A 21,907-nucleotide genomic window follows, 5' to 3' on the forward strand; every position below is an offset into this window, starting at 1 on the left:
CGTTTAATTAGCGCTGGCCGTGTCTATTTCCATTTCATAAGCTGATACAGGTAAACATGTCAGCTGTGTTGGGCTAAGGCTAGGTTGACAATATCGATATATATATATTTAATCGACTGAGATCTTTTAATCAATGATGTTTTCAGTTGATGCGTGAACAAAATTCCACTATTCATTATATAGCATATATGCCATTCAATACTTGCAAAAAAGCTTGATGCTTTGTTCATTTTGATATGAAACAAAGTCTGAGGTTTCAAATTGTCAGTTTTGTAACAAAATTCAAACTGTTGTTTTGACACTCTTTATTGTGGCCTGATGGCACTGTGTTTCATGATAACCTCTTCCTCTTTCTCTCTTTAAAGTGAAAAAGTGAAAGTGACATGTGAAGGCCAAATATGGTAACCCATTCTCGGAATTTGTCATCTGCATTTAACCCATTTTGAAAGCGACTTCTGTGTGAGAAGTGCGTGAGGTATAGTGACGTGAGATCACTATACCAAAATGTCGCTAATGTGACCGCACCTTTACACTGAAACAAAGGGTTCCCACAGTCATGGAAAACCATAAGAGCTTTAAAGTAGGATTTTCAGGCCAGGGAAAATCATGGAAAACTCATGGACATATTTTATAGTGAATGTATACTTTTCTACTTTTCTCCATTGCTCTACTGTAAAACATTTCACTGGCAAGATATTGCTCTTTTAACCATTGTGCCCATTCAAATATTTTTGGTCATATTGTCCATTTTCGTACACAATACATTACTGGTACCTCACATATAAATTGCAATCTGTCCCAGCTAATATTTTTGAAAATGCACATCCACTGAAAAAGTCATTGGTGAAAAGTGGTAGAAACCCAGTAAAAAGAGATTATTTAATGAAGCATGCACGCATTGTTTTAGCAGGCTCTATGTTCATAAACAATCCATTATAAATCCATTAATATAACCATTATATTTTAGCACCACACTGTTTGACGTGTAATTCTTTGGTACCCTCTTACAGGATTAGTGTTCTGCACACACTGTGAAAGTAAATAGGCTAAATAAAACATTACACTTTACATAGCAAGTATATAAGGTAGCAATTGCAACAATAAAATCAAATAGCTTCAATGAGCATTTATCTCATTATGGTTAAGTGTTGTTTGTATGTAGAAAATCACACTTTTTGGTTTGTTTCAAAGTTTTATAATAGTTTCATAGTTGGACATTCAAAACACTTAGGTCTTCAATATCACCAAATTTGGTCTCCACCTTATATATCAAATATACCATAGTGTAGCAGAACTATCACATAATTTAAAAAAGAAAATAAAACATGAGGATGCAAGACGTGAGAAGGACTGGACACAAACACAGGAGGAGATGACAACGGGAAAACAAAGCCAGTTATATTAGCACTGCAAAAACACTCCACAGATCTCTCTGAATGTTCACTTTGGTTTACATCAAGTCTTTGAATGTGATGAAGAAGGTTTGGAAACCAAGTGGAAAAAAACGTGCAATGAAAACCTGTGGCCAGACATTTCACAGAAGACATACATCACACACAAATACACAACTGAAAGAGTGAACGGACCACATTTAAAGAAGAGCTGAAATAATGTTTCCTTCGGAAAATGGCATGAAATCTCATCCAACGGACACAGTAAACTGAAACATGCCTTCTTTCCTCGCAGCGTTCACGTTCGCAGTGCAGTTCAAAGATGGGACGACAAGATGTGAGTGGAAAAGCATTCATTTCTATGGCTCACAAACTATTATCCAGATAAATACAGAAAATCTGTTAGAAATCGAGTTGAAATGTCCACTTGCGTTCTCCTCGTAACGTTCGGGCGAGGAACGGAGAACCGACAGTTTTATTTAGAAAAGCAATCGTGCATGTGATTCATAGATAACGCTTGTTAAACGTGTAGTGAATAATGTTTTAGTAATCTCAGTCTAGAGTCACACTACACAAATAAAAGTAGACATCTGCGTCGGTTCCGTTACAAACAGAACCAGACATTTAAAAAAAAAAAAAAAAAATAGGGTGCTTAAATTGCTGCAATTTTCTTTCCTCTTCCTTCCACTTCTTTTTCCTTAAATCACTACAAGCATCGCAACGGCAAATTAAAAACAAAACGCAAACGAAAGCAAAGAACATACTCTGTAAAGACAAATACAATCATGATTGCATTCCTTTATTTTGCAACAAATTTGCCGCATTAGTGACAAAAACCGAAAAGGAAACCTCGGGCTTGTCGTTCGGCTGGGGCTAAAGGTGTGTGTTTGTGTGTTTCAGTGTGTGGGGGAACGCAAGAGGGCTGTGTTGTAGTGTCAAGTGCTGCCAACTGTTCGCTTGTTCACTCGTCTTCGTCCTCCTCTTCTTCCTCTCCGTCAGAAAGAGTTGGACAAGCGGCAAGCTGCCGGTAACCGTCCAGCCACTTCTCGACCATTTGAGTGACGAGCGGGTGGTTCCGCCTCCTCGAGCTCTTCTGCATGGCCACCAGGACCCCCCCCTCCGTCACACAGCAGTCCATCCACTGCCTCAACATGCGCTCCTGCTGCTCCTCTGTCCCCATCTGACGGACGCACACAGTAACCAATCAGAGAGCTTGTCAAGGTGTATCAGCAGCTTTTAAACAGGTGCAGGTATGACGTCACTTTGTAGGCCAATCAGCAGTTAGCATCACGCTGGTTCCCTCAACCAAAAAACCCAATAGGATTTTTCCATAGGCTTTTGGATTATCACTAAAAACAAGCTGTTACAGCATCGTTATGCTTCTAACTGTGCTCATATAAACTAGTCTAGACTCAAACTTTCTGGGAAGATGTTTTTAGATGAAAACTGAAAGAGTTGTCGGAAGCTTATTGATGGTGACGCTGAAGTCATGGGACCGTGGTGTAGTTCATTTATAGCCTAGCTTTAGCTTTTTACTTCTGGCGACTGCATTTAGGATTCAAACTTCATGAAAGTTGTGTTCATCTGTGAAAATGATCTTGATGGACACAACATGTAAGTATCAAACTTTTGTTGATCACAGAGCTTGTTTTTAGCGATAATCCAAAAGCCTATGGAAAAATCCTATTGGGTTTTTTTCTCGAGGGAACCAGCGTGATGCTAACTGCCGATTGGCCTACAAAAGTGATGTCATACCTGCACCACTCTATTTGGAACCTTTGGAACCTGTTTAAAAGCTGCCGTTGTGATTGGCAGACATCATACCTGTCCTGCACCACTCTATAGAAACGAGGGCGCCGCCATCTTTAGAATATTGTCTTTTAACTTCCGTTTTGCGGTCGCTCAGTATATTTCTATGGCATTGCTGTCCAGGAGTAATTAGCTTTTGAAGTGGATTTACTTAATGTAAAGTTAACGAAAGTTATCATGAGGACTGTAATGTTTAAAGCAGATGACTAAACAAATGTCAGTCGACCGGGAAGATTTTAAAACGAGCCGTTCATTAATAAACACGCAAAATCGTTGTGAAAATACAGACCGGATGTCAAAAGACAACGAGCGCAGTGCTGAAAAGGGGCGGGGCTAAATAAGGTCTATAGAGCTGGTAAGTCCCGCCCCTTCCGCTAACCCCACTGGACCTCTAGGTTGAAAAATCGTCAATGCAAGTGAATGGGAAAAAATTATTATTTTCTGGTCCCGTTTGAATTTTGCCATGAATGTGAACATATGTTGTCTGTGAATTTTTTATATAATTTTTCGTGTAAAGAATGCTACAATTTAGCAGGTAGACGTTTGATACGGTTAGACTTTGTGTGAGAGCACTTTGTGGACTACAACTCTTCGCTGCTTTCAGACGCGAATCTGAAGAAAGAACAGCCCATTTGGTTTGAATGGTGACATTTGGGTACAAAACACACAGTCATCTCGATCTGTCTCCATAGATTATCGCAGCATTAGCACCGTGATTTGACAAGTGGAGGGAAAATGTGTTATGGGGTGACGTCACATAGGCGACATGTAGTCTTTGCCAAAGAATCATACCATATACTGTCAAACTCGTAACATGAAAAATTATATAAAAAATTCACAGACAACATATGTTCACATTCATGGCACAATTCAAACGGGACCAGAAAATAATTATTTTCTCACATTCACTTGCATTGACGATTTTTCAACCTAGAGGTCCAGTGGGGTTTTACGGATGGGCGGGACTTACCAGCTCTATAAGAGGGCAACCGTCAGGTTACAGAAGTAAAAACGCCATTAATTTTCTCCATAGGGAAATTGATTCTTAACAATGACTTATAAACTGTGAGCTACGAGGTTGTTAATCAATGGTATTTGCTTCCATTGAAGCCATCAGCCCACATTATTTCAACTTATTTTTAAAATATTGTGTTGAAAAGTGGAATTTGTGGTGAAAAAATACATTACCCATGATGCCTAAATTCACATTATTTTATTTTATTTAGGGCTGTCAAACGATTAATCGTGATTAATCGCATCCAAAATAAAAGTTTGTTTTTACATAATATATGTGTGTGTACGGTGTATAATTATTTTCTATATATAAATACACACACATGCATATATATTTAAGAAATATTTGCATGTATATACTGTGTATATATATTTATATTATATATAATTTATATTATATATAAATATTTTATATATAAATAACACATTTTTCTTAAATATATATGCATGTGTGTGTATTTATATATAGAAAATAATTATACTCCATACACACACATATATTATGTAAACACAAACTTTTATTTTGGATGCGATTAATCGTTTGACAGCCCTAATTTTATTCTAATAAAAGTGCTGAATTACTACTCCTACAGGCCACTTTATTTGACAAATTAAAATTGTGGAGTAACGCAGCGCTGTTTCACCTGGGCAAAATTAAATCTTATAAATCAAATAATACATTTGAGTGTGTTGAAAATTATAACGTTACTCTGTGCGTTCGCTCGGTGGCTGCTATGAGACACTTGTTGCAGAAAGCTAGATCGATATTAGAATATCATGTTAATAAAAGCTGGATGACTTGTCCAATGGCATGAAATTAACTTTAAAATATATTGTATGGTGGAGAAAATGCTGTATTAGCCTACTGTAACTACAAATAAAGCACTTTCTGATTATGCCATGTTAGCCACTTGACAGAATAGTGTTGAGGTGGAGGAACAAGGAACAAACATGTGACTCACGGCGAATCCAGAACACGAGATACAAACAATTAGACTAACCGTGTTGAGCTATATAACAACGATTACTTTTCTGCAGATAAAGGTATCCAAACAGCTCACCTGCCGATTCTATTTAGAGAATTTATCTATTTTATTCAGAATCATAATCTTTTGTTGGTCACAGAGCTTATTTTCTGCAATAATCCAAAAGCCAATGGAGAAATCCTATTGTCTTTTTGTACATACATCATGCATATTTCCTATTCAATACTAAATGTACACAGTGATGATAACAGTTCATCTAATTTTTTTGCATCAAAAAGAGTATGATGTTGAACTTTCAGCATTTAAAAAAAAAAAAACATATTTGGATACTAAAATTAATGGTTTGTTTGACTTCCGAAAAAAAAATTATACACATCAATCACTGAAAATTCTGACGCCGTGTAAACAGGCCATAACTCCTCTTGAATATTCATGATCTAGAGTGTTTTCATGTCAGCGGGGCGGTTCTCACCTCTTGTGCAGACAGAAAATGGATGTGCAACAGCTTTCGCTCGCTGTCAACCAACGGCAGGAAAGTGACAGTGACATCATCGTCGGTGTTCAGGTTGGCGCCCGCACCTCGATTATCGTAGCCATCGTTCTCCATGGCAACCAAGGCAGAAAAGTGTCCACGCGTGTAACCCAGGGCGATAGGGCTCTTCCAGCAGAAACTCTGCTCCCATAACAGAGGCAGATACACACCTACAAGAAAACAGCCAAAGCAAACAGTAATTACACAAGCCCTGTGTGACTGACCCCAAACACAAACACCGTGTTTGAAGTCAGCCGAGTGTTGACAGCGATATATTGATTGTTTCTGCTGGCAGTTTTGTCATTATAGTAGCAATAACAGCCTGCCAGTGGCTGATATAATAAATCACACAATTCTTGGCCGGCGTAGTCAAACAGCCCACAGAATAATGCTAATGTGCTCACACTAATCATTACTGTGAACACTGATAAAATTAATATAATCCTTAGACATGTGCAGTGACAGGATCTTTATAACTAGAACAACACCACACATCAACCAAGTCAATTATTCAGATGAGATTCGGCCATTTGTAGAGTTTTTAAATTAGTTTAACACACACACTTTTATGTTAGATACTATTTATTGCGATTAAACGATCTGACAGCTCTAATTATATATACATTTATATATACACAATGTTGGTTATATTTTTTCATGTTTTTGAAAGAAGTCTCTCATGCTCACAAAATCTGCTTTTATTTCATCAAAAAAGCAGTATTTAAAATTTAAAATAACTTTTCTATTTGAATATATTTGAATATGTAATTTATTCCTGTGATTATTCCAGTCTTCCAGTCACATGATCCTTCAGAAATCATTCTAATATGCTGATTTGCTGCTCAAGAAACATTTTCTGATTATTATCAATATTGAAAACAGTTGTGCTGCTTAATATTTTTGTGGAAAACATTTTTTTTTTCAGGATTCTTTGATAACCAGAAAGTTTAATTATATTGGTCATAGATATGATAAATAGCTATTGAAAACCGAGCAAACCACATTGTGATATCTACACGCTAGTGTAACGTGCTTAAAGACAGCTCACCCTGAAAGCGTGTGTATCCAAGCGTCTCTCCTCTGAAGCTCTTGTAATATTTCACACCGTACACTATGATGGGCCTCCGAAGGATGTGTGCCAAAACAAACACGTGCGTCTGCTCTAAACTCGCACCCGGCTGCAGGCAGAAGAAACAAGACAGAGAGACAGAGAAAGACTGTAACAACAATAAAATGGGAAAACAACTTATTTGCTTTACTAGGGAAACCTCAATCCTATGTTTCATTATGAAAAATATAAATCAACGTGAAACGCCATTTGCAAATAGGGGTGTGCACAAATAGTCAAATATTCCATTTGTAATAATTATTCGAAAAATTTAAAGGCACACTATGCAGTTTCCGTTTTTCTCAAACAGCGCCCCCTAGAGTCACTGTGGAGTACTTGTATTTAACGTTACTGTCGTAAATACCACTCACGCAGAGCCGTCTCTGCACTCTTCCGACCGCGCTTTCTTCGTCGACTCTGCCATGATTCACGTCTGAAATGCGTGCTAGTGTCTTCCATAGAGGCTGCTTCATATGTTGTTGATATATCTGACGTTGTGCCGTAAAGCAAGTCGTGATTCTCGTGACATTTGTCGGGCCGACACCTCTCAAACTTACATTGCATCTCTGGTTTGCCCAGGTATTCGTGGATGGGCTGCTATACCCAAACCTTTACTCACTTGTGCTAATGCCAAATGTTTCAATGGTGCCAACAGTGCAAATCTTGGGCTGTGGACAATGTAAAACTTGTATTGTTCTCTGATGAGTCCACTTTCACTGTCTTTCCCACATCCGTGTGAGTTACAGTGTGGAGAAGCCCTAAAGAGGTTTAACACCCGGACTGTTGCTGCCCAGAGTGAAGCACAGGATCAGTGATGGTTTGGGCTGCAATATCATGACATTCCCTACTGTGCTTACCGAACCATTCTGGAGGACCATGTGCACCTAATGGTTCAAACATTGTACCCTGAAGGGGGTGTCGTGCATCAGCATGAATGCACCAATACACACAGCAAGACTTGTGACAATGTTTTGATGAACATGAAAGTGAAGTTGAACATCTCCCATGACCTGCACAGTCACCAGATCTAAATACTTCTGAGCCACTTTGAGGTGTTTTGGAGGAGAGAGACAAAGAGTCACAGTGACCTGACCGCTATTCTGGTAGAGGAATGGCTCAAAATCCATCCAGCCACTGTAAAGGACTTCTAACTGTCATTCCCAAGACGAACTGATGCTGTTTGGCCACAAAAGGAGGCCCTGCACCATACTAATAAATTATTGTGGTTTAAAACCAGGTGTTTCAGTTTCATTGTCCAACCCCTGTATGTTCTGTATGATAAATGGCGCACGCTGCTTCATTAATGGGTTTTTTCGTTCTCTCTGCTTGAGAATAAATGATTTTGTTCTGTATTTTTTTTGTTTACAATACACATTGTTTAATGTTTTCAACTAAAAGAAAACCTCAAGATATAATGTAAGCTTGTTGTGTACATTGCCTAATCATAAGCTTGTTCAGAAATGGTGACAAAAACTTAATGATTAAAAAATAACGTCTTTCTCGTTTTACTTCAATTAAATAATCAAATTTTTTTTTTAATGATATTTTTGAAAAATTTCCATCCCTGTTTGCAACCCATTTTGTTGTCACTCTTTTGAATATCCTTTCTCACTGGGAAATATGCCATGATCCATAAAAAAAAAAAAAAAAAAAAAAAAAAAAAAAAAAATTGTTTAGAGCTGGAGTGGGTTTTTACATCTCGATGAAAGCTTACAAAGAAAAACTTTCTGTTCCTTCAGAATAACATGTACTGATGAATCGGTCACATTAAAACCACAAATGTGTATTACCAAAGTAAATAAGTTCTGATTTCATGTTGGCTTCAAGCACAATGAAACTGTTAAAAAAGCTGTATGGAAATGACAAACTAATGGAAAAATCCAGCCCTCATCCTCTCGGTGTGGGATGTGTGTCTGTATGTGTGTGTTTCTGTATGAGTCAACTGCAGGTATCTCAGTAGGTGGTGAAATATTAATGTTTTTCCTGAATCTATCAGCAGCAGTAAATCTGGTTGTTTACCTGACTAGCTAATGATAGTATAAACGCCCAGTCCTCCTGCCACTGCTCCTCCCGCAGAGAGAAATGCAAACCAAAGCTCTGGGAATACCAGGATTCCCACTCTTTCCAGCGCGTATAGAACCTGGAATACACACACATTATATCTGTGATGAAATCCACAGATGCAATTACACCGATTTGAATAAACACCATTGCAATTCAACAAGGATTACAACAATGACAAGATTTGCTGATGAAAACATGTATGATGCTGCCCATGCAAAACAATACTAGGTTGTTCTGGGTAGTTAAAGGTGTAGTAAGCAATTTCTGAGAAACGCTGTTGAGAGTGGATCAACCGAGCAGCACAACACACTTGTAGCCAGTCAGAGGTAGGGGGCGTGTCCACTCAAGATGGGGGAGGAAATTGTGAGCCAATCAGCAGTAGGGGCGTGTCCACTCATGCTGGGGGAGGAGAGAGTGAGCCAATCAGAGGTAGGGGGCGTGTTCACTCATGATGGGGAGAGAGTGAGCCAATAGATGTAGGGTGCGTGTCCACTCATTATGGGGGAGGAAATAGCGAGCCAATCAGCAGCAGGGGGCGTGTCCACTCATGATGGGGGAGGAAATAGTGAGCCAATCAGCAGCAGGGGGCGTGTCCACTCATGATGGGGGAGGAAATAGTGAGCCAATGAGCATCAGGGGATGTGTCCACTCATGATGGGGAAGGAGAGAAAGTGAGCAAGAGGGAGATTTGAAGAATGACTGAGAATTTCGCTTTATTTCTCAAGAAACATTATTTTGCTTCGCTTCAGCTATGATGAAGAGACATCCATTTTGGGGGCGGAGAAATGAAGGGAGGGGTGTGTTTGTTTGGGGTGATTTCAAATATCAACAGTGTTTACTGCACCTTTAATGTGAACCCAGCCTACTAATTTCCTGTCTTACCAGTGAGAGCAGTCGTGTAAGCTATCGTTGAGGCTCTTTCTCAGGACTGAGTCCTTGTCGTAAATTCCCCATGTGGCCTGTAACACAGAATCCAGAAGGCAATCTCCCGCGGTTCGGTTCCACAGAGCATACAGCCGGCTGTCCAGACGTGTGCCCAGCTCCAGAGACCAGTTAATGATGGGAGACTCCTCTTCCAGCTCTGAACACAGAATACATCATTTTCGCAACCCGTTTCTTTGTACATCCAGTGATAAATTTCGTTTCTGCTAGCTGCCTGCAGATCTTCAGGGATGCAACAGAAATAGATCAGCTAAGGCATTTTCTAGATCAGTTTCTTCTCAACTGGTGGGTCGCAACCCAAAAACAGGATGCAGGTCATTTCTCATCTGGAACAATACTAAATGCAAAAAATTAAATCAACTAACTACGACGTATAATTGTGGATCATTAGGACAGCAAACTGGCTGATTAATAAAAAATAAAAAAAAGCTTCCCATATCTTTTGATGTTAATGTCTAAAAGGTTGTGCACCCAAACTTTACAATTTCTTGGCACACTGTTAGCTTGTTAAATTAGATGCCAATGTGGATAGCTTGAGTAACATCTTCAATAAATATAAACAAAATAATGCATGGTAAAAGAGCATATGACCCAAATTGTATTAAATACAGGTTTACTAGCAAAAAAGGTACAATAATTGAATTTCAAGACACAGTCCTGAAGTAAAACTAGTTGAGAAGCACTGATCTAGATTTTCTCTTGAGCAACACATATTAGACTCAAAAGTTTTATTTGTTGCCCATCATTTATTTGGTGCCCATTTTTAAGGTATAAAATAAATGTAAAAAAAAAAAAAAAAAAATCACTTTACCTTTTTGCACATCTCGATCCAGAACCTCATCGAACAGTTTTTCTTGAACATTTGGGGGAAGGTCTTCAATATCTTTGAAAAAAATAAAAATAAATGTAAATCTTTTTCAGTTACAACCCTACGGTTTGTAAAATGGGACATATTGTGGATTTTTATTCCACTTTTAAACATACTTTTAAATAGTTTTCCTTTCAATCAGTGGTGTAAAGTATTTGAGTAAATATAATTAGATAGATAATAGCAACTTTTACTCTACTTGACTACATTTTTAAATAAGCATATGCACTCTTTACACCATTATATTTGTGATGAGTAATGCAATTACTCGATGCATTTTGCCAAAGCCACTTATACAGCTTATAACATAACACAGTACAACGCCTGCTAATGCTGTGGTAAGGAGGAGACTATAGGAAGTTTATTTAATGTATGTCTATGGAGGAGAGGCTTCACTATGCTGAATAAACTTCTTTTGTGGGGAAAATGGATTATTATTTAATGAATCAACAGCCAATCGGCTAATCTTCAACATGTTTGCTCTTAAACATTCATTTTGATTGATCTATTTTTAGAGTTTACACCAAAAAAATTCTGTTTTATAAGAGAAGTCAAGGACAATTGCGCGACTGATATGATTCAGTTCACGGGACTTCTCATTTATTTCTATGGTATCTGCAAACAGTGAATGACTGTTGCACAAATTAAATGAAATTCTGAATGAAATTCAATGATGTCAAGGCTGTAATGGGATTGGTTATCAAGGCACACTTGATCCAAGTTGCTGTTACGCTTTCTCCAATAGTAGAGCCACGGACCCTCATATATCCCAATAATTAGACCATTTCTGATTTTGCATGGCACCCAACTTTTTATGCAGCTGTTTATTTCGGCTACAAAAGAAGGTGGGAATTGAAGGTACTATATCTTGTGTGTTTTGCCCTTACTCACACACACTTGTCAACAAGGCTACTTGCACAAATATGAGTGCATTAGCAGGTAGTTGCTGAATCGCAGGTGTTTCATATGAGACGAGGACATGACTGCAGTCGAAACCAAAGTCCAGTGAAAGCAGACTTGGACTATTTAATTTTACATAACATTATTTTATTTATCCATCATACTGAAGAGACCCTTTTTGAAGGGTATTGGTTTACTTATGCCCTTTTTGAGCACTTGAGCTAAACTGAGAATGAGTGTTTGTAGATGTTTAAGAAGCGGTCGACCTTGATTTATTGCAATATTGGAATGTTCAGTTTTATTTCGATTTTAGAAAATAAACATGTTATTGCTCTCCTCACAAATCTATCGTTTCTTGTTTTTCCCTGGCATGTCTCTTAGGTGTGGAGCACTAGTGCATCTCTGAGCCTATATTCAGTACAAGCAAAATAATTAGTACTGTTAAAATAAGATACTCTAAGGCTTTTACTCAAGTCGTATTGGAATTAATGACATGTAAATTGTAATGGAGTAATTTTCATCTTTAACTATGTTCGTTATTCTTTCTAATGTTACATAAGGGGAATGGCCTTAAAGCAATAGATCACTTAAAAATCATTTACACACCCTCAAGTTGTTTCAAAACTGTATGAATTTCTTTCTTCTGTTGAACACAAAGGAAGATATTTTGAAGAATCTCGATAATCAGACAGTTCATGGACCCCATTGACTTCCATAGTATGAAAAAAAATACGATGTCCATCAACTGTTTGGTTACCGACATTCTTCAAAATATCTTCTTTTGTGTTCAACAGAAGAAAGAAATTCATACAGGTTTGAAACAACTTGAGGGTGAGTAAATGATGACAGAAGTTTCATTTGAACACTCTTGGCCATTTAGAACAGCGCAAAAAAATGACGAAAGCTTGATTGACCGTTTTTATACTTGCATTTCATTATACTTTTATTTACTTATTTACTACATCATTCTATGATTAATTTAATAATTTCATTATACATTGATTTATTTAACTCAGTCTGTTAAATCCATCCATAGTGCACGATAAAATTGTGATATTATTGGTAGCAAGAATCATTGTAAGTGTTTTTTTAGTGTAAAAATTTAAATCGGCCCACTCTAAATAGGTCTCTGTGACCCATGTGGTCTGAAAGCGTGAGATCCCAGGGCGGGAGGTTTGTGAGTGATCACCTGCTGGTAATGTGAAGGTGACAAGGTCAGTGAAGAAGTAACATGGGAATTCTCCTTTACGCCTGTGAAGTGCTGCCGCCACCTCTCTGCGGATCTGTTCTGTCAACTCAGGACACACCAGAGCCGGTATACACTTTGCCGTCTGCTGAGACACCTGGAATACATTTGCAAAGAAACAATCATTTTGTGAGACTAATTCTGTTCAGCCCTCCCTTGACCCATCACCTACACATGTAAAACTCTGACCTCCGTGAGCAGCACCGCGAGCATGTCCTGTCTTTGGAAACGGATGGCCAGATGCACCAGCGTGAAACCAGCGTCGAACGCAGACGGGCGGTTGAGAATCCGCACCTCGTCTGAGGTCAGCTGACGTGCGATATCACCGCTTGATGACTTGTACGCCTCCACAGCGGCCAGATCTCCCTCGACTACACCTGATGAAAGTGTGCGTTACATATGAGCGAGTTGCTTTCCGCTTTCACAACTCTTTCATGTTCAATTCCCATCAGATCTATAGGGGCAATAGGAATTTCCCAGAAGACAATGATGATGCTTTAGAGATCAATGATTTCATACTTTGATGCAAGAGAGCAGACAGACGTAGCAGAGTCCACGAGAGAGAGAAAAAGTCAGCTTGTATCAAACCAGTGATGATAATAAAGGTTTGATACCAGCTGATATCAAAAGATTCAGCTTTTAATTTCCACTTCACATCACAGTTAAGCCACACTTCAAAAAATCTGTAACACTTTACATTACACTCTCATTTGTTAACACTAGTAAACATCAACTAATAATGAACAATGCTTCTAGACCAGAGCATTAATTAAAGGAATAGTTCAATTAAAAATAAAAATTTTGTAGTCATTTATTCAACCTGTGTGAATTTCTGTCTTCTGCTGAACACAAATGAAGATATTTTGAAGAATTTCGGTAACCAAACAGTTGATGGACCTCATAGTATTGGACTTCCATAGTCAATGGTGTCCATCAACTATTTGGTTACCGACATTCTTCAAAATATTTTCATTTGTGTTCAGCAGAAGACAGAAATTCACACAGGTTTGAAACAACTTGAGAGTGAGTAAATTATCAAAATCAAAAGTTAATGCACTAACATGAACAATGGACAATCATATTTGTATTAACAGATTGATAAATGCTGTAAAAACATACTACTCATTATTAGTTGTCAGCTAATGCATTAATGTTCAAATTAGATCTTATTGTAAAAGTGTTACCATATCTAAAAAAATGAATAAATAATAATAATCACCAAAACACCAGCTGATTAAAAGACATTGAGCAAGATAGTAAGTGAAGAGAAAAGATCCTACAGCATTTGAGTGCTGATCCAGACACTCAATCTTACGCAATGACTTTCAGACACTTTTAAAATGTGGCTAAATACATTTTGGGGAAACTGTATCTGCCACTAATGGGGCTCATCTCTCACCAGCGCAGGCGTTCAGGAAGAGCCAGTCGCTTCTCCTCATCCTGTTCCGGATCTGTTTGAGTTTTTTAAAGTCTGCCTCCTGCTCATTATCGCTGCCCACCGCTCCCGACGCCAGCTCGATCTTCACCTCCGCTTGCCCTTTACACATAGGGGGAGAGAGTTTCCTCTGCCTGCCCCGGAGACCCCCGCTCCCCCCGCCTCCCCCCGCTGTCCTTACGTTATCCCGCTCCTGCTCGTTTACTATCGACGGGGACGTGGCGCTCTCCGCCTCTGAATCTTGTTGGGGCGGCTCGGGCGTGCTGCTGGGTTTAGGGTGGTCGCACACCACACACCTGAGACTCTTTGGCCAATTCTCGTAGGTGCAAACCGAGCACGGCCAACGCTGCGTGTGCATGTTGAGCCGATTCCGGTCGTTGTACTCCTCGCAGGGGTCCGAGGTGACCGGGGAGGGTCTGGAGCCCGAGTCTGAAGTCTGGGGGGCTTCCGACGGACTGAGCGGACCCTGTTTCGAGCCCTGCTGCCTCTGACTGAGGCACTGCGTGCAGCGGATGGCGCGAGGCCAGTTCAGGTAGGTGCACATCCGGCAGGACCATTTGCTGCTGGTCTCGGGAAGCTCATCTGCGATCCGTACCCGGGGTCGGGCGCTGGAGTCGGGGCAGATGAGCAGAGTGGAGCCCCCCTGGGTGGTGCAGAGCTGGGGGTCCAGGCTGGAGCTGCTCTTGAAGGGTTCCTCGGTGATGATGGGCGCGTTGTGCCTTTGGGCCCGACACATGGTGCATTTGATGGCGGACGGCCAGTTCTCGTAGGTGCAGTACTCGCAGCTCCACTTCAAGCCAAAATCTGTCATCCTCGCTCGCGCCGGTCACACCAGCTGATCGCCCCCCCTCCCTCCCCTCCGCCCGCCGGTCCTCCGTTCTTCACCTGCTTTCACTCGCTCACAGTCACAGCGCCTCCAGCTTCTCCTGCAATAATCACAGACAGGCAAAGTTTAGTTATTGCTGGGAAAGGAACTATGCTGATCGACAATAATAGGAAAAGATTTGATATACATTGCTCCAAAAGATCCAAGATCATGAGTGAAATTATTCTAAATTTTATATTATCAGCATAAGTCATTTATATATATATATATTTGAGGTCAGTAAGTATTTTTTAAAGGAATTAATAATTTTTATTCAGCAAGGATGCATTAAATTTATCAAATGTAACAGTGAATACTTTTACTTTGTTTCATAAAAATTCTTTTACAATTCTATATTCAAAATATTAAGCAGCACAACTGTTTCCAGAGCTGATGATAATAATACAAAATGGTTCTTGAGCAGCAAATCAGCATATAACAATGATTTCTGAAGGATCATGTGACACTGAAGACTGGAGGAAATTCAGCTTTGCCATTGCAGGATTAAATTACATTTTAAAATATATTTAAATCATACATAGTTATTTTAAATTGTAATAATATTTCACATTTTATTTGAATTTTTTACTATACTTTTAAGATAAATGCTGCCTTGGTGAGATTTATAAAAAAACGTACCGGCCTCAAACTTTAGTTAGAATACTCTTTGGTTTGTCCTACTGGTTTTCCACTTTTGATATAATTTGATTTAATCCACAAGTTTAGAATAAAAAACCTGATTTGAAAATGTTCCAAGAGCATCTTGTGCTCCAATAGACCTTTTGAACAGATGAGTTACATGGTCGATGTCACAAATTTGATTACATTTGATTAGTGACCTAGAAATAGTGCAGGATATTTCGACATTTAACCTTTCTTTATTATACATTTGTCAAAATCATGAATCCCAGGTTTTCAATGTTGTCTTAAATTTTTGGACCCCACAATAATACAATTGTTAACAATTAAATACAATGTTTTTTTTTTCTAAAGTACTAGGTAAAGATGTTACCATGCAGTAACTTTTTGCATTTGTCCTAAAATATCCTTTTTTTTTACCGACTGTTATAAGCTACCATGCACTTGATTTAAATAAAAGTATATCAGCATAAATCATGATGACATGCGTGACAGTATGTACATTCTGTGCTTTTCTCCATGTCTCTTTATATAGTAACAGACAGAAATCTGTCTTTTGTCTTTTCAATCACATGTGTTTCCCTCTATGTGAGCGACCTTAATCTTTCCATTTGCTGCTGTAATAAAAACGAGCACAATACATTTATTCTGAAAGGCTTTTTAGACCGGAAAGTTGTTCAGGACTCTGGATTATTCCTGACAGTCTAAACAGGTGGACTACGACAGAGATGAATCCAGCTCACTGGGGCAAGCGGTCACATCCTTTGACCTACATTCTCATTTGGTTATTGGACTAGATTTTGGTTATTAACATTTGTTTAAAAAAAAGGGAAAAAGAATTTCATGATGACCTAGATTTCCCTGACAAATTTGTCCTATGGTGGTAACATGGTACAGTGATGTTATGAAGATGGTAATAGTGTGGTACTGAATAATTCACATATACAGTACCGGTCAAAGGTTTGGAAACATTACTATTTTTAATGTTTTTGAAAGAAGTCTCTTATGCTCATCAAGCCTGCATTTATTTGATCAAAAATACAGAAAAAAAATATAATAATATGAAATATTATTACAATTTAAAATAATGGTTTTCTATTTTAATATACTTTAAATATGTGATTTATTCCTGCGATGCAAAGCAGAATTCTCAGCTTGTGCTGCTTAAATATTTTTAGATACTTTTTTCAGGATTCATTGATGAATAAAAAGTTAAAATAGAACAACGTTTATTTAAAATAGAAATCTTTTGTAACAATATAAATCTTTAATATCACTTTTCAATTTAACATATCCTTGCTAAATACATTTATCTTTAAATAAATGCGTTTCTTTTTTAACTTGTTATTCATACAGTTATAAAAAATATTTTCCAACATCTATGATAAATCAGCATATTAGAATGATTTCTGAAGGATCATGTGACACTGAAGACTGGAGTAATGATGCTGAAAATTCAGCTTTGCATCACAGGAATAAATTACAGTTTAAAATATATGAAAATAGAAAACCATTCATTTAAATTGTAATAATATTTCACACTATTACTGTTTTTTTCTGTATTTTTGATCAAATAAATGCAGGCTTGATGGGCACAAGAGACTTTCAAAAACATTGAAAATAGTAATTTTCCAAACTTTTGACCGGTAACGTTACTATGCCACAGATTTGACATGGAAGTCAAAGAAAACCGGGTTATTACCATGGCACGTCTATAAAAACATGGTATTATCATCATAATTGCCACTTTTATATTACATTTAGCTCTACTTTTCATGCCCCACATTTGGTCAAGAACAAACATTTAAAAGTTCACAACAGTAGGACTAGTAGCCTGTAGGTTCAATGTTCTCGAAGGGTCAGAATCTGTCAGACTGGATAGTGAGCTGTCAAAATACTAGACGCAATACTGAAACTGTACAAATACTGTCTAGATAGGAATATATCACATACCTCTTGTTGTTACACGACAGGAAAAATCTGGCTATAACGGTGGGAGGAATTTTTTCTCTAACGGGCGATATAAATTGAAAGCATTTCCGCCACTACAATGTATCAAGTTCAAATGTACACAGCTCAAATGTATCCGAAGAAACTCTGCGCTGATATACTGTAAACACTCTCGGCTCGCTTCGGAATTCCACACCGAGGTGTCGATTTTCCCCGAACTACAACAACACCATAAAAAAAGCTCCGGTGTTGGTTTCGGCACTGTAAATAAACACATACAGCTGACTTCCAACGTTACTCAGACTGTAGGCTAAACTTGACCGTTGACATTTTCACTTCCTTAAAAATAAATCACCATAAAATAAATAATTAAATATTTCAGTAGCCTAAATTATAGCTACCCGAGCATTAGGAAACTAAAAAAATAATATGCATGAATTTACCCTGTTGCATATACTGTTACTGTGATTTCTCCCCTCCCACAGAAATATAAAGGCCCTTACCTGTCTTTGCACTCCACACTTCAGTTTGCAAACACTGCCGTTCCCGAGTTCGCCCTTCTGCAAACCGAACGACTGTCCTACCGAAACCCAATCCGATCGGGTCCAAATCCAGCTCAGCACCGACAATCTACCGCGACAGCAGAGCGATTCTGCGTCCGAACACCCATGTTATTCCTCTCCCTTCCTCTGAAACCCCAAACACCACCGCGGTCTTCGGATCAAAGCGGCTTTTAAAGGGTTTTCAACACCGGAATTCCCATATCTGTTGCCGATGTTACCAATACTAACTGGCTTTAATGGCGGCGGCACAGGAGCGGGGGGTAAACCAAAATAAACCTACTCCGGAGATACTGGTAGGAGGGATATCACCTGGATCAGCGGGCACATATGATTGGCTCTCGGTCCGTAAACACCGTGGAAACCAATGAGGGCGCATTTCTTTCGTTAAAGGGCTTCACGGCATACTTCCTTCATAAGCAATAACAACCAGGAAACTGTTGCTCTTTGTCCGCCATGTTGGCTCTAAGAACACCATGGGTGGAATATTAGGTTTCACTCTGGATTGGAGCCAAAATGGAGTGTGTTTCGTTGTGTTCGGCTCCACTGCCAAAGTCAGTGGGATGATGTCATCGTTTCAGAAAGATCTACCGCAGCATCATCTGCAGTGACATAAGGGCAGTTTGTCAATGAAAACAAAAATAAAAGAGTTGACTACATAGCTCCAGGCCCGTTAGATTGTTCTGCGTGAAGCATTAACAATCTTCTTTTATGTTAAAACAATAAAGTCGGGCACAGCTGAACAGTTAATTCCATTTACTCATTTATTTAGTATATGCTTTTGTACATTATCAATGTATTCGTTTTATGAAGGAAAGACTGTTAGCTTTAGAACACAAAATACAATAGTATAATTTATTCCTACATTTTGAATATCTTCTGTCTATTACATTTCTTTAGAGTACATTATGTCTCTTATGAGTTAGGGTTAGGTTAGTCATAATCATTGACCCCCACCCCCCCGCCAGCTGATTATTATGTTTCAATTTTAGAAGAAAATTAATATACAATAATAATCTATTCTATAAATCTATAAAATAAAAATAAATAAAAATAAAACAGTGTGTTGCATCAGTAGTAAAACGTAACTTTGTCGCCATCCAGTGGTTTCAATAAACTACTGCAACAAGAATCAAAATTCATCCCAGAATCAAAAGCGAGAAAAAAAAATGAGATGTATTATAATTATATTTTTATTACATATGATATATAAATATATATTTACACAATAAAATATATATAATTATATTAATATATATTATAGGATATTTACATTGTAACATTATTTCCATAACTAGTAACTATTAAATATATTTCCCCTCCAAATTTTCCTTACAATGACAATTTACTTTTTATTTTATGTCATAATCTTCTTCTCGCTTAACGCGTCGGTCACGTGACACGCGAGACCCAATGGCGCTTGTCGTCAATGTCAAACTTCTAGCGCGGCGCGTCTCGACTCCCAACCGGTCCCAAGGACAGCAAAGGCAGACTGGAAGACGTTCTCAGTGGAAAACGACTTCCTTTGAATTCTTATTTTTTCCTCCTTGCGTTAATGTTCTAAAGTGTGGCTTGAATGCGAAGTTGAGAAACGCCAAAAATGTAACGTTACTACAAGTCACGTGAGAGGAGGCAGTGCCTCCACGTCTCTGTGATTGGCTGGTGTTAGGCGCGCATTGCGCAATGGAAGTGGTGAAAATGTAGCGATTATTTATGAAAGGTACAATTTATTCACTCAGACATCATCTCTATTGGTCATGTTCGAATCGAAATGAACTTTAAATGAATTGTAACTCGAAATCAATGACCCGTGAATGAGCCGGTTGGGAGCCAAAATGGCAAGTAAATTGAGGCTGCACCTGCCTGCACCATCAATACACCATCTATTACCAAGGATTTGGTGATTAATTATTCGAAAACAAGGTGAATAATAATAATAATACTAATAATAGTCCCACAGTTTATGGCAGTAAATAAAATAAATATTGTTTCTATATGATTTTATGGTACTTTTATTTTGAATTAGTGTTAAAATGTTAAACGCATGAACGTATGAAGATTTTAATATGAAACAAATAATATAAGCAGAAATATTAAAATATTGTTTTATAGTGCTGTTCTATGTGCCTTTATCTGTTTTAATATACAATATTATCATCATCTATCATTACTGTACCATTGTACTGCCATAGTATTTTTTGTAAGGAGAGGGGGAAAGGTATATTTTGAGAGGGATTAGAGAAAATAAGTGAGATTTTTATTATCATCAAGGAAATAGTTGTATATTTTAAGACTTTTTGGCCTGATTTTGCAGACAGGGTTTAGATTAAGCCAGGATTAAGCCTTAATTCAATTAGGACATTTAAACTGCTTTTATAAACGTGCCTTAGAAAGAAAAAAATGTGCATCTTGAGACGAAACACTGGCACTGACATATTTTAAGATATCTCAGTGCAAGTTGCTTTCAGTTAAAACAGTTGAAACATGCATTTTAGTCTGGGACTATCTTAAGCCTTGTCTGTGAAACCGAGGGATAAAGTTACAATCTATAAAAACGGTGTATAGCTCTAATATAGTAAATATGAGTGTGTCTTTGTCTGTGTGTGTGTGTTACTGCAAAAGGACAGCACTCTCTCTGATGTTGTGCATCTGTGCTTTCACACAGTTCTGCTTCCTCTCTCATCTGAAGCCACACCCACCAGGGGCCCCACAGCGAGAGCACCAGCCAATGGGAGAGCAGCACGGCCACTCCATCACCCCTCAGTTTCCAAGGTAACTGGGCTGCTCTCCTGAAAGGCGCTACATCATCAGCATCCGTCCATGAGGCAGGCAGCCTGCAGTGGATCGTATAGCAGGCACCTCCCTCACACAACCGCACTGGATGGGAAAATGGAGTAGGTAGTGTTATGGTGAGTACCCGGCTTCTGCCTTCGGCTCCTCTGGGCTGCTATATTCATGCTTCTTTTGATTAAAAGCAGGGTGGATTTGAACATGGACGAGATATGATACTAGCAGGAGTTATAGGGAAATTGTGAAGAGAGAGAGCATTGTTGAAGTGGCCTGCATTGGAAGGACCTGACGCATGCACAAACAGTATCCACAAGGGGGGCCAAACATACATTGCCTTTTCTTTTTGCAGTATTCCTGTTTCTGTCTGCGTGGTCGGGAATGTGAGCTTGTCAGTGTGTGTGTTCTCCACCCGCCTTACACGGAAACGTGGCCCAGTGTTTTCAGCTCAATAGCCCTGCTTGTTTGTTTGTGTTGAGCACGTTTCTAGGTCTCCGTTGCATGTCAGTCTGTATGGTGCTACAGGGTCGGGATTAGGGAACGCTGGATTTAAAGAGCTGTTGTGGTCCGGTGGGTACGCCTGTGTCATTGCTTGGTCATGGTCCTCTCTCCTTTAGATGCTGCCTCGTCACCTTGGGCCCAAACACACGCCCTGCAAAGGCTGGTGTTGCATGACACATGCTCTGAGATATTAGAATGGATTTGCTTCCTTCCTGATGAGGCCGCATGTGTGCGTGTCCTAAGGTGTGGTGTTGCACCACAGGCTTACAATTACAATTCATGTTTAACTTGGCTAAGTTAAAAAAAAGGA

The 21,907-nt window shown here is 38.7% G+C and overlaps 2 protein-coding genes across 3 annotated transcripts in view; one reads left to right on the forward strand and one right to left on the reverse strand.

The window, feature by feature from the left end:
- Positions 1-1,672: 1,672 nt before the first annotated feature.
- Positions 1,673-18,750, reverse strand: zranb1b (zinc finger, RAN-binding domain containing 1b). Its single transcript, XM_079853977.1, has 10 exons — positions 18,253-18,750; positions 14,260-15,221; positions 13,050-13,237; positions 12,804-12,957; positions 10,658-10,729; positions 9,787-9,985; positions 8,860-8,980; positions 6,781-6,910; positions 5,673-5,902; positions 1,673-2,571 (listed from the first exon to the last, which is right to left on the reverse strand). The coding sequence occupies exons 2-10, from the start codon at positions 15,104-15,106 to the stop codon at positions 2,353-2,355; spliced, it is 2,160 nt and encodes a 719-aa protein (XP_079710103.1). The 5' UTR covers positions 15,107-15,221; positions 18,253-18,750; the 3' UTR covers positions 1,673-2,352.
- Positions 18,751-19,978: 1,228 nt separating this feature from the next.
- akap6 (A kinase (PRKA) anchor protein 6) overlaps positions 19,979-21,907 on the forward strand; it is a 198,330-nt gene continuing 196,401 nt past the window's right edge. For both annotated transcript variants that reach the window (XM_079853930.1, XM_079853931.1), the window contains exons 1-2: positions 19,979-20,029; positions 20,975-21,218. The gene's annotated coding sequence lies outside the window, so the exon portion shown is untranslated. The remainder of the gene's footprint in view (positions 20,030-20,974; positions 21,219-21,907) is intronic.

Source organism: Squalius cephalus (assembly GCF_949319135.1).
Source record: "Squalius cephalus genome assembly, chromosome: 20".
Classification (NCBI taxonomy): Eukaryota; Metazoa; Chordata; class Actinopteri; order Cypriniformes; family Leuciscidae; genus Squalius; species Squalius cephalus.

Bases quoted from the DNA above. Each gene is read 5' to 3' on its own strand.
- zranb1b (XM_079853977.1), bottom strand. From the start codon at position 15,106: ATGACAGATTTTGGCTTGAAGTGGAGCTGCGAGTACTGCACCTACGAG. The intron at 10,730-12,803 runs GTGATCACTCAC...TTTTTTTCAAAG, and splicing joins CACCTTCACATTACCAGCAG to ATATTGAAGACCTTCCCCCA. The intron at 9,986-10,657 runs GTAAAGTGATTT...TTCTGTGTTCAG, and splicing joins GGATCGAGATGTGCAAAAAG to AGCTGGAAGAGGAGTCTCCC.